The 13,450-nt window shown below is 38.0% G+C and overlaps 1 protein-coding gene across 4 annotated transcripts in view; it reads right to left on the bottom strand.

Annotated features, from left to right (window-relative positions):
- THSD4 (thrombospondin type 1 domain containing 4) overlaps window positions 1-13,450 on the bottom strand; it is a 345,093-nt gene that overhangs the window by 15,750 nt on the left and 315,893 nt on the right. For all 4 annotated transcript variants that reach the window (XM_061999825.1, XM_061999823.1, XM_061999824.1 and 1 more), the window contains 5 exons: window positions 11,859-11,955; window positions 10,707-10,949; window positions 8,941-9,070; window positions 8,198-8,402; window positions 6,575-6,748 (listed from right to left, as the gene is read on the bottom strand). In XM_061999825.1, the coding sequence (XP_061855809.1) occupies window positions 6,575-6,748; window positions 8,198-8,402; window positions 8,941-9,070; window positions 10,707-10,949; window positions 11,859-11,955 (849 nt within the window). The remainder of the gene's footprint in view (window positions 1-6,574; window positions 6,749-8,197; window positions 8,403-8,940; window positions 9,071-10,706; window positions 10,950-11,858; window positions 11,956-13,450) is intronic.

Consider the following 13,450-nt stretch of genomic DNA (forward strand, 5'->3'; position numbering starts at 1 on the left):
ACTTCTCTGTTCTGGTCCTATTATTAAAGATATTTAGTTTCACTGTCTTGTTTTAATTGGCAGAAATTCCTCAGAAACTTTGGTCTGTGGAACACCCTCCCTAGTTTTAAGGAGTCTGCTGTTTCTCCTCTTCCTGAGGTCCTTCCCTCATGAGTTCAGTTTCAGAAGCTTTCTGTTCCCATTAAAAACTAAAAATAAAAACCTGCCCCTAATCCTGTTCTCTGATAGTTGTCAGAAAACAATCGTTAACAGCAGGCCAGGAAAATAAAGCTAGGTCCTGCAAACTTGGAAAACTGCACGTGGAATCTGAATTTTTGTCACAGCCACAGGACATGGTAGAGGAAAAAAAAAAACCCATTAGCAGTGCCAGTTTCCTTTCACTAATGTGCCAGCCTTACACATTACCCTCAACTGGGGCAAAAGACCACAAGAAAGAAACAACAGGAAATCTACCAGAACTTGAGTCCTTTCACCCAGGTCTCAGCATCATTGCTAGCCTAATTAATTTTTTTAAACAACCAATTGAGATCCAGTAAAACACCCCCATTTGTGCAGGATTTCTGTCTACCACCTTCATCATCTTTATTATGCCCCACAAGATACTAAAGATGCTTATGTATCATCTTCCTGATATTACACTACTGGAAAAAAATAAAATCGAAGATCTAAGTTTGAAATACATTTATGAAACATTATGAAATAATGCTATTTGACCTATTCTGAGAAAATCCCCTTCAGAAGGGATTTTAGAAGGATTTTGTAATCTTTATTTTCCCAATAATAAACTAAAAAGTGTATTTCAGAAGCTGATTTCTGTTGCAGTTCCAAGATGGGGACAGATTTTCAAAAGACATAAAACTGTTGAGAGCAGCCATGATTTCTTAAAAACAAACAAAAAAGAGAGGAGGTTATGTTAGCCCAAAATATCCTTATGTATTGCCAAAACATGTTCTGATATCTGGATTTACATTATTTCCCTTTAGATTGCACCTAGGCATACAGTAGGTGCTGGATCAGAAGTCAAACCATCCCTGAATTTAGTCTAGAGCAGATTTTTGGAATCCTTCCAAGGTAACAAAAGTTTTGAAATATGGTCTTGGAATTTTTGACACTTCAGCTGGATCATGATTGCTTCTCCACACACACGCTATAACTTTCTTTATATGCAGTTGGTAACAGTGATGGTACTCACATATTATTAATGCTTCCTGAAGTAAGAAACATCAGGAAACAGGCTTCTTCACTACTGTTGTTCATACAACAAATATCACTTGCTTTGAGAGCTGTAAGGATTTCTCAGGGCCTGAGTGCACCAATATGCCCTGACTGGCCTCACCTGGGGCCTCCACCCACACTCCATCCCATGGCCCAGGGCCTCTGAAGTTCAGCCCCAGTTCATCATTCCCTGCCTGAGCTTTAGGAGAGATGTGCCTATCCCCAGCCACAGCCTAGGCCTGAGCCTCATTGATCCATCACCCTTGGACTGTCAGTTTTATCATGACCCTATCTCATTACCATAGACCTGTTCCAGGATCACTGGTCTGCATTCTCACTCTGGTTACTATCACTGCACCTGAGCTGTGAATTGATTTCCCAGTTTGATTTTGGACCTGACTCGTCACCATGACCTTCCCTGATAGTCTGGACTCTCGATTGCCACTGCCTGCCACCTATGAGCCTTTTATATGCTTGCCATCTAACACAGCTGAAATGTGGCACAGACAGATCAGCTCTGGAGAGGAAAACGGACATCTCTGTAGGTCTCAGCCACTCTTAATGTCTCCTTCAAAACTCTCGTGGTTATGTTTCACTGAAAATCATGAAGTAGTGATATGTAACTCAAAACTTCTATTTCCACATGATTCCCACATGAAATCAAATGGAAAAAGATATTTTATCTTTTTTTTTCCATTTGATACAGAAACAAATAAACAATGATAATCAAAAGTAATGAAACATCTGCACAAACACCACGGTGATCTCTTTTCCTTTATTTTCTTTCAGGATCCAGGAGATTTTACATCAGCTATCCAGACTTAAATAAAAAACAGCAAAAGAAGAGTGTGAGCTTCAGTATTCATTGGTGGTTCCACATTTGATTGGTCAACAAACCCACTTGTACTGGTTTGGTAATGCTTTTTGGTTGTGAGGAATAAAGTGTTGATTTTTATGAAGCGTACTACAGTTCTCTAACAGAAGATATTACAGAAGTGTTGCTCTTACGCCTTTTAATGAAAAGTGAAACCCAGAGCATATGTTTGATCTGTTTTGATTTTGTTCCCTGATGTGAAGCATTTTTTCTTTCTGCCCAAGATTTTATTTTGGCCTCAGAATCTCATTAACATCTAAGAATCGTTTGTATTTTGGCTTCTTTTCTAAGCATGCTCTACGCGTAAAATGAGAAACAAATGAACAGAGGAGATGGCAATGAGGAATAAACAAAAATGCAAGACAGGAATGCTTCAGTTAGCTGGAAGGAAACACTGATGAGTCTCCCATTGCTGTAATTCAGGAGAATGCAGTTTCCTGATTCTGACCCATAGGAGAAGTAAACTTTCTAGCAATTAGAGCTGTCAAAGAATCAGTCATGTGAAATGTTTGCAAGAATCTCATCTGTTTCCATCAATCCAGTTTTGTTGCTGAGTTCAGTAAGGTTCACCAGCTTTACTCTACTGATTAATGGATGCAGTTTGGTGGAAATCTGCCTTTTTAATGCAGTATGACATCTTAAGAGAATTATGAGACAGGAAGCCATCTTTCTACAAATGCACATAAAAATATCACAGAAGTTTGTCCAGACTCTATAATCAAAGGGTGTTAAAGATCATATAGAAGGACAAAGCCATGAAACTTAAGTTAATTCTCTTTATAATCAAGATAGAGGAATAAATGTAAACCCAGGCACATTCAAAGTAAGACTGAGTCTCATTTTACTGCTAGAGACCTGTCATATTTCCCACTGAAATAAGCAAAAATTTCTGTTTCTCTCAAGATTGAGCCCGGGGGAATATCAGAATATAGTGTTTAGATCTACTAGAAATAACAGAGCATACACATTTCAGAAAATAAGGGCTTGTTTCTTAAGAATGAACTGCTTTCGTTCCTTCCTTCCTTACTTTACACATTCCCCCAGTGTGCCCACAGTAGCCATATAACTCATAAACTTTGCGTATGTGTGTAACATACATACAATGGACTCTGATATCTGTTTATCACAATAACTCAAAGAAAAAGTTGGTTTAGGAATATGGAGATTCTTTTTAATTACTTAGGATTCATAGAATCATAGAATGGTAGGGGTTGGAAGGGATCTTTAGAGGTCATCTAGTCCAACCCCCATTAATGACATCAATAGGATAAGATCCTATAAGATCCTGTAGGATCTATAGGATTAAGGATATCTATAAAGAATTAGTCTGTGCAGAAACTAAATACAAGAAGATCAATGACATGAAAGGAAATAGGTGGGTCATAAAATACATAAATATGGAACAAGGAGAATGTGATGAGAAGGCAGCCAATTGTTATTTACAGGGTAAAGCTACATATAGCTTACCCAGGTAAGGATACACAACTCCTACACACAACTCTGTATGTACTCTGCATGTTTTTAAGTGTACACATGTTGTATTGCAGAAGTTACATTTAGGGAAATTTAATGATATAATTTTCCAATTCAGAACCATAGAGACTATTAATGAACATGAAGGTAATTAGCATGATTTTGCATCAATTAAAACTTTCGGGTTTCAAGAAAATAAGACAACCCAAAATCTTTCCACCAAACCTAAATTAGATACTGTCCTTTTCTTAAAAGTCAGATATCACTATTCATCTCTTTCTGTGCCTGTGTTGAAGAATACCCTTGTCAAACTCTGCACAAATACCCATCACAATTATAAAATCCTGAAATTTCACACCTGTTGGTAGTAAAGAGAATTTTAATTTTTATGTTACTGTGCTTTTTCATGATTTTTTGCTAATTAACCAAAGCTATATTGCAATGCCCCACACATCACATAAATCTGGACATGGAAGTTTGATATATCCCTTGCTGAAAGAGAAAGTATGTGTCTAACTGATCTCTGACAGGCAATTGGAAATCTCTACTTGCTGCATGTGCAACAGTACACATTAAGTGTTCATAAAATGGGTTGAGAAAAGTACAGGCTGAGCGTTCTCTTATGGCTGTAACCAAGTTTGAACTCAACCATTTCAAAGTTCCAATGTTCTCAAAAGTTATGATAAGTTCTTTTGCCTCTTATTTCTAGCCACGACTGAGATGTCAAAATACAATGAGAAAGACTGTTCAGTGGTGTTTCCAGCTGGGACTTGAAGTAGGCATGTAATAAATCTCACAAAGAAGGTCTGTTCTTGTGAGATTTCCACTACAGTTTTGTGGACTCAAGAGGTTTGAACAAGCTTTCTTTAAACATTTGAACTTTTGGCTGCTTATCTGAACCATTTGTGGCTGCCCATCGCTGATCTATGCTTATTGCTGAAGTGTGGCTTGGCTTAAAGTACTTTTTGGGGAAATTACACAAGCAAAGTCCATACGCCTGGGAATGCCCATTTCCATTCCATGACAGAATTCTCCTCTTGTCTTTCAACAGAAACACGCTCCTGTATAGAGAGATTTCTGATCCTAAAAACAGCCCTTGAAAGGCATAATAAGAAAGTTAATGGCCAAAGGCCTGACTTTGCAAAACTATTGACTGCTCCTATATCCCACTGACTTCCACTGGAATCGCTGCCATTAAACATCAATTACAAGGTACGTGTGAACCTTTGAAGGTCCTGTACAATCTAGCCTGAATCTACTCTTTTCCCCCCTGAAATAAGCTGTTCCTTCCATTCTCTTTGTGAGTCGAACTCCAAACCCACTGTTGGCAGAAGTGATGGTGAGTAATGCCAACTACAGTAGCAAGCATTTGGAAGACATTAATTTGTACACTTATATAAGCTGAGAAGGTAACAAAATCCATTCTTTACTCTCTGACTCTAAAATGTTTGTGGTAAGAAAAAACTCCAACATTTTCCACATTACCTGCTTTACTTTTATATCTCATTTGATACATACAGATAAGCATAACAACATTCTACACTCATAATCTTCAGCTCCAAAAACTACTTTTAATTCTGCAGAGGACAAAATATAAATGTAGAATAATGAAGAAAACATTAATGCTTGAGTCTTCACTGGAATGTATGTGCTTTGTTTGGTACTGCACTAGCTGATAGTAGGTGAGCTACCTTTTCCATGAAAGATGTGTTTGAGAGTTTCTTGTAAAACATCACTTTAATAGCAACTGTATTAAAAAAAAAAAAAAAAGTACTGCCATTTTCCCTGCAGCAAAAACCTTGCCATTTGCACTAATACCGATATTCCATCTGGTAACTTGTGTCCATACTACACAAGAGCATGCAATGACTAACAACTGGAAAAAAAATTCAAATTACAACAACAAATTCTTTTTTTCTTTCTAAAAGATGTTTTGAGTTGTCTGGAGACTGAAAACCTTGCAGGCCTTGAATTGTAACAAAAGTCTGATTAGTTTCTTAAAAACTACGTGACAGAGCAGGCATTTGTCCTACTTGTGAAGCTCCTCCTCTTTCTCTGCATCTAAAACCTGTAAAGAATCTTCTGACCGTTCAAAGTAAAGCATAACCTATGAGTCAGACCTTCCTAGTTTTCAGAAGTACTACCCAAAAATGATCTAAATAATGAATCCATGAAGTTATGAATGCAATCTTACAGCTTCAATGATAAATTATGTTATTTGCCTGCCAAAGCATCCAGTCAAATAAAAGGCAGATGCAATCAGGATATTACAGACTGAAGGCTCAACTCATCTACAGATGAAATTGATAATGCAAGCATCCACAAGAGGGACCAAAATACCATGATTTTTGTAGCCCTTGTTCGTAAGCCTTTTAATGAAAACACATAAAATATCACTATTGAACAACAACTCTGAGCCTAATCATGAAACATGGTACATCACCACTGTTGTTATTGAGTTCATGTGGAGAATATGACTCATTGGAATAAAAAAAATACCCGTGTTCACAAAGTACAAAAGCCTGAATCAACCTTGCCCGAGTTTATGAAGTCGCTCCCGTGTTTTCACAGCTATAGGATAATTGGTTTATGGCTTGATCTTAAACCCATACATCAGGCCTCAAACCTCCATCCCTTAATAAAAAAAAAAAGTAGGGAAATATTTTACAGTCTGAATCTTGAGACTCAGGGCTAAGCAGGGTAAAATAATAAATCTTAGCACACTCAATATTCTGAAAAGTTCAGACATGGAGCCAGTTCTAAATCCAGATGTTTGGCCATGTACCCACATGTACCCTTTGTATGCATTCTTGTATCTAAAATAAACATAAACTCAAGATGCCCTTGGGATCATTACTTTTTGTTTTTTCTTGCCTGTTTAACAGATCAAGAATAAACAACATGGAAAATAAGATCACTCCTTTTATGGCTTTACAGATGTTATTTTTAAATTCTAATGCACCTAAGTTGTTTAAGAAGATTTGGCAGCACAAAGATAGTGAGAAACCTTACCCTGTCACTCCACTCTGTAAGGAACCAGCTCTTAGCACAGGGACCCATGTCACAGTTCTCAATATCATTTGGCCGCAGCTTCATGTTACATTCCTCATCGTCAACAATGTCTCCAAGGTTGCTCACACATTTCACATCCCGGGTCCTCTGCCCCACTCCACAAGGCACTGAACACTGTAACAAAAGGGAGATTGCATTAGAACTCTGTGCAAGACCTGCAGTGTTTTATCAGGGAGCTAGGAACATACAGTGCATTCATTCCTGCTAAAACATCCACAGAGGCTATAGAACTACTCTAGATTGCTAGGAATAGGGTATAAAAACGCATTCATAACAATAAATTCTATTCTCGGTCTGTAGTATTCTAGAGTATACTATGCAGATACACTTGGAAGACATAAAATTAAACCTTATCTTCAACACAGCATGCCGTACCTTACCAAAATGAACTGCTAGTATTTGAATAGCAGACTGACATATTCTCCACAATTTAGATCTTGAGCTATAAGCAGATATGAAGCAAGAGAAATGCAAAGAAACACAACTTCTGAATCCCTCGTATAAGTACAGGACATCTTCTGCTCTCTTAAACCCTGAAGAATGCTAACAGCTGTTGAAACCTCTGCCTGATAATGTGAAACATCCAGGTCATAAAGCAAGAATGGAAAGTAATTTTCTGCTGCATATACATGAAATGTTTTGAGTCCTGTAAACACTCTAGAATCTAAGGGAATTTGAAGATTAAAGACTTCAACACCTGCTTACAAAGGTATCTAGCAGAGCTTCCAAAGGCAGCCTCATTGTTTCTTTCTTTGCTTTCAAATGCTCAGTCATGTCTACTATATTTACGTTTCAAAATTATTTATCATGTAAAACACTTTCCATACAGCAAGATACCTCACAGAATTCATTCTAAAGCGTGGAATTAGGAGCAAGGAAGCACTTTGTCAGAAAGAAAAAAGAAGGTTCAAGGTTTAAGCAGGACTTTTTCATAATCTACCCACCCACATAGTTCAGCAACTAAAACTTTCTTTTTCTGCTTTGTCTCAAGGCTGAGATTTGGGTATCACTACACCTAATACACCAGGATATTTTCTCTTTCACACAATGGCCATTAAAGTACCTACAATAGTAGGCAAAACCTTTTGTAAGCAATATAGAAATTAAAGCTCAAAACTCCACTATACACATTTATCTGAAAGTCTTGATAGAGCCTCAAACCAACTACAGGAACTACAGATTCTATCCTTAACACAAACATAAGATTAATTAGCTCCTGGGACTAAACTCCACATGCTCTACCAGAAAGAGCAGTAAGTTTGCCACCACAGGCGAACCTACCAGGACCCTCCCAAGTCTGCTTCATATAGTATAAAAAAAAGCATTGCTTAGAAACATCTGTATGTTTCATACTATTCAATCACTCTTCTTCAGGTTCTATCTGTTTACAAATAGTACCCTTTAACGGCTTTCTTGAACTAAGATTCATATATTTCCAAGGCTTTTCCCGTTCCTCTTCCTGTTTTACACAAAACCAAATGTCATGTTTGATTAGTGATACCTGGAAGAAAATTATTATTCTTCTCTGAGGTTTTATGCCCCACATTAATCAATCACACTTACTGAAGTCCACTCAGTCCTAATCTGCCATTCACTGCAGATCTTCAGCTGGCAGGTGCTGGTTGTCTCTGGTTTCTCCAGGTGATGACAGCGGTATTGCTGAACTGTCAAGGTACGATTGGCATATATTTGCCGGCACAAGATCTGTCGATGCTGCATACCAAGGCCACATGTTTTGCTGCACTCGGACCATTCCCCTATATCCCAGCTAAAGAAAAAAAAAAGAAAAGAGGATGTATATTTTCAGTAAAGATTTCTCTAATAGTAATCTTAAAGGTCCCTTCCAACCCCTACCATTCTATCTATTCTGTGATTCTATGATTCTATAATCTTTACAGAACTTGAATGACATGACTCTGGCGCTGATAATCTTCTAAAATGACACTTCAACCTCTGCATGCATAAGTTATTCCTCTGTGAAGACAAGGTATATGTAGAAGCATGTCACTTGAAAAAAAATGTACCCACAGAGACTGTGCACAGTGTGCATGCTTGAAAAACTGCACAAATGTTGAGAAATTACTACACTCACTTCTTGACATTTTCCCTTTTCTCTGCATGCTACTTCTCCCTGTGAAGGGGAAGAAGGCCACCAACAACTAAAGAAAAAATGTCCACTACACTTTGTGACACAAAGTGCATAGTACTTAGAAGTTCAAACTGATTTCCTACTTAGAATGGCCTCTCACACACAAAACTTCAGTAACGGTGGCTTATTTCACTTGATTTAAAGTGTACTATCTTACAAAGCTGGACATGGGAATAGGTTGCAGGGCTCCTCTTCCGGAATGGGTTTGGTGCTGCTGTCACAGTAACTGTCAGATACCTCCTCGTGAGTGATTCTGTTGACACAGTGGAAAACTGGGTACTGTGATCCTGAAATCAGCAAGAAAATCAGGTGATGCATTGCAAAAGACTCTGCAGTCATAACAGTAGCATTCAACACCAAATTGATCAAACATTTCCAGATGTCAGAACTGAATGCTATGCTGTTTATATTGTGGTATTAAGGGAAGTCCTTAGTATATAGAAAGTACAGAATGTCATGGTAGGAAAGACTGAGAAAGCATGCTCCTTGATCTGCGTGAGATCTTTATAGTGCAGTGAGTACAAACAGTAAGTATTCAGGCAATTTTAAAAAAGGCAGACAAGTGGCCACAACACAGTCATGAAAGGACTAGGTTAGTTTATTATCAATCAGGACTCCCAGATCTCTCTCTGCAGAGCTGCTCTTCAGCAGTTCGACCCCCAGCCTGTACTGGTGCATGGGGTCGTTCCTTCACACATCAAGGCTTCTGTGATGTATAGGAAAAATACATTTACCCTGATATGTTCCTGCAACTCCATCATAAACCCCTGATCTGTACAGTAAAATTCAACAGATATATGATAATTCAGACACTCAGTAGGTGTTACTGATTGCTGCTAAACAATAATCAGGTGCAATTAAGAATTCTGCCCATTAACTTGTATTAAAAACACATAGTGTATTTAAATGCCAACCAAAATAATTGTGGTTTATATTCTCTCCTTTTCTCCACAGAAAGGCAGACTCCAATAAGTCTTCTGATTCTCATAGGCTGTAATTTAGCTCTAATACTTCTGCATTAATTTCTCCAAGGAAAATTTTTTTCTTGATACACCGAGAAACAATTTCTACTGGTATCAATATTGCTGTATTTTTTTAGCTCTGTAGCTGTCACATGTACACTCATTGGGCCTTGGAACAAAGTTGCAAAGTGTCCTGTCAAACTAATTAGGAAGCAAATGATCTCACAGTATATGAACTAGTGACAGCAGTTTTCTCACTGGTATGTCGAAGCTCTGTGATTTTTTTAGGTGTAGTGATGTTTCCCATGTATAGTACAAAAGATTTCACTTCTACTATCACAAAACATATTCTTCCAAATAATTGCTTGTGCTATGCATTATTGAATCTGTGGTCACTATGAATGCCTTACAGCAAAGATTGATCTGGCAAGCTCAAAGCAGTGTATCCATCACATCCCGAAAGTTCACTAATCACCAGTCCTTTTCTGTCCCTCTTCCTTCTCATTTCTCCCTTACGAAAACCTCAGTTTTCTAAAGTTGCATTATTGCTGTTCCAGCAACAACCAACGAAGCAAGGTATGGCTGACTGAATCTCTGTAAAACCTTCCCATAAAGATCAGGAAGGATGCAGTGTGTACCAAGGGTGTCAGAGACAGAAACTTGCCATAAGTTCCTGAAATACTTTCAGAGGCAAATGCCACATATTCCCTTTAATTTACATACTTAGTATGTAATATTTCTAATTTTATTGTTTCTATTGATTTGAATATAAGCACACATAATAGTACTGCCATGTCTTTTGCTTGTAAGATAAAGAAAACATCAGGTACAACAATGTTTTGTGCATACAAGAGCTACTGAGTAGTCACACTGCTTCTTTTCTCAATGCACCTCCTCTCTCATGCTGGAACCTTCTCCCATGCGTCATCTATTTTCTGTGCATGGTGTATGAAGCACTTACCTTTCCCACATGTAGTAGTGCACTCAGTTTTCCCAATCTGTTTCCAGTTGTATTCTCGGTTTTGTCTTGGTGGTTGCATAGCAGGCACCTGGTTTTCTGGCTGATGAGATGGAAATCTTCCTGGCTGAATAACTGGAAAAGTTCCAGCTGACTGTCCAGTAAGAGTGTCTGTCTCCCTGTGCAAATCCTCATCCTCTTGATTTGTACTTTCTGTCATTCCTAACTGGCCATTCAAAGGCTCCCCTGACGATGGATGACAAAAAAAAAAGTAAAATAATGAGCCTCAGTTGCACATACCAGTGCATGTTTTCATCCACTAATAATCACAAGTAGAGCACCATCACACATGAAAGTAGTTTTAATCTCCTATGCAGAGACCTCCCAATAGTGTCCTGCAAAGTTTGTGTTTTAAACTAAGATAACCAAGTCTCAGACAGCAAATACATTACAAACTGAAGAATTTCCAAACACACCGTGTTGTTAATGCACACAATGTCTCTTTTTTTTCTTTTTTGTACCAGGCTCTATATTCTGTGCCTCCCCATGTCACAGCACAGCTGCTCCTCATTACAAACAGACTGCAAACACACTTTGATATTTGTCAAGGCAAGTCACAAATATGAAAAGTAGGATCAAACTCGCTTGCAAATTTTCTACTGTCCTTCAGAACTCCATATCATTTCACACAGCACATATCCACAGCTCAGTCAGGAGCATGAGCTGTTCAGATTCCAGATGGGAAGGCAATAGTTTTGTGTTTAATCCTCTACAGTTGGGAGAGGAAACAGAAATGGTGAGGAGTTGTTTTTTAAAATTACTCTGAAAAGAAAAATTGTGTTCTATTTAATTTCTGAGACATGGTTACAACACTCCAGCTCATGTAAAATCGTGCTTAACATTTTAACAGCAAAATTGTTACTGAGAGTAGAAATATGTGACCGGATTCCCTGCTAAAGTATAAATAATCCCTGCCAGTATTAATTCACTGAAGTTACCAAATCTATGCAGACTTCTCTTTCCATATGTAGGGTGAAATTCTGAGCCTTTCTCACATCAGTGGCAGCATTTACACTGAATTTAATGGTATGACTTTCTCCATTACCTTACTGTGTAATAAAATATGTTTAGTAATTTGGAAAAGTGTCATTTTACCTGGCCTCCTGTGAGCAAGCAACTGAGGACTAATGACATTGTCTCCTGGAATGATATACTCATAATGTATACCTGGGTTAGGCTGTTGATGTATCATCTAAAAAGAAAAACAGCAATATATTCACTTCCACTTTTCGATATTATTAGTGCTTAAATATATACTTGAACTAACAACTGGTCAGAACAGAACAATGGTTAACAACTGTCTCAAAAACACAAAAAGGTATTTATTTCTGGAAAAAAATAAGAAAGCACTGGTTACTATGTCTGCAAACTGAGCTTCTGATGGTAGAGAAACATTTTTTTAATAAATCTTCTTTGAAAAATGTAAAACTGACACGCTCAGGGCCAAGGTGTGGCTGTGGGCTACACAGGCTCACATCAGGCCTCAGCAGCAGAAGCTCCACTCCTAAGGTCACCAAAACATTCTCAGATAGAATAAGCTTGTCACGTGCCTGAGGAAACATAAGCAAGGAAGAAATGAAGTAGAGAAAAATAAATTCAAGCCTCAATCTATAAATTTAACCAACTGCCTTTTTAAAGTTTATCAGTTGTACTTGAATGGAGCATGACTTTATGAAAGCTTTTAAAAACTGTTAGCAGCACGTTCCACACCCACCTGGCTTGTATTATGTTGCTGCTGCTGAGAGCTTGTGCATACTCTCCCTCGAAATGCAGGGATGCCATCAGCTGCTTATTTCACTAGTTCAGCTTTGCTTATTTTAGTATTGCTTCTACTGACACGGCTGCTCTAACAGTCTTGAACTCTTTGTGGGTATTTGTCTGGTAGAAGCTTCATATTACACTTCAGTATTTAAAAAACATCAAACCAAAACAAACCAAAGCAAACCAAGCAAACACCAGAGCTTGCACTAGCTCTTTGGTTCTGACAAACCAGAAAAGAACAAAGTCATATGATACCAATAGATTTATTGCCCAGCAGAGCGCACTTATGCTTCAAGGTTTCACTAAATTCATCACACCAATTAATACCAACTAGGGATTCAGAATTTTGTTTTTCCTTGTGTCAAAATCACTTCTTCCTTGCCAAATATAATAGCTGTTCCTCTAAACTCTGTCCCTCAGATCATTCACTTTTTGAATCACCTAATATTGCACTGCCTGTAGTATTTTTTGTAACGGTTGGTCCTTCCCACGTCACTGTTATCCAAAAAAGTACACCGTCTATGTGTTTGATCCTGAGGAAAATTAGCACTGTGAAGCTGACTTTAGCAGAGAGCACCTGCCACCTTCCAGAATCGGGACCCTGTTCTTAAGATGTTTCCAGGAATGGCTTTCCAAAGGTTCCCGTGGTTTTTCTGTCACATTTCTCAAAACAACTAACAGATATATACTCTAAAGAGCTTAACTGATGAAGTCTCTATGACTATATTACCACAGCTTTCCTGCAGAAAAACACCTGGAATTATACAACAGTTTTGCTTTGACTTAGTGGACCCAAGAGTTTGTAGCAATGTATACGTCACACTTGAACCAAACTTGTGTCTCTTTTTATCTTGATAATTATAACCTGCTGTAACTTAGCTTCTTCCTCTACATCTTTAGAGTGGAAGAAAGACAGAATGATCTCA

This window comes from Colius striatus, chromosome 7 (assembly GCF_028858725.1).
Source record: "Colius striatus isolate bColStr4 chromosome 7, bColStr4.1.hap1, whole genome shotgun sequence".
Lineage (NCBI taxonomy): Eukaryota > Metazoa > Chordata > Aves > Coliiformes > Coliidae > Colius > Colius striatus.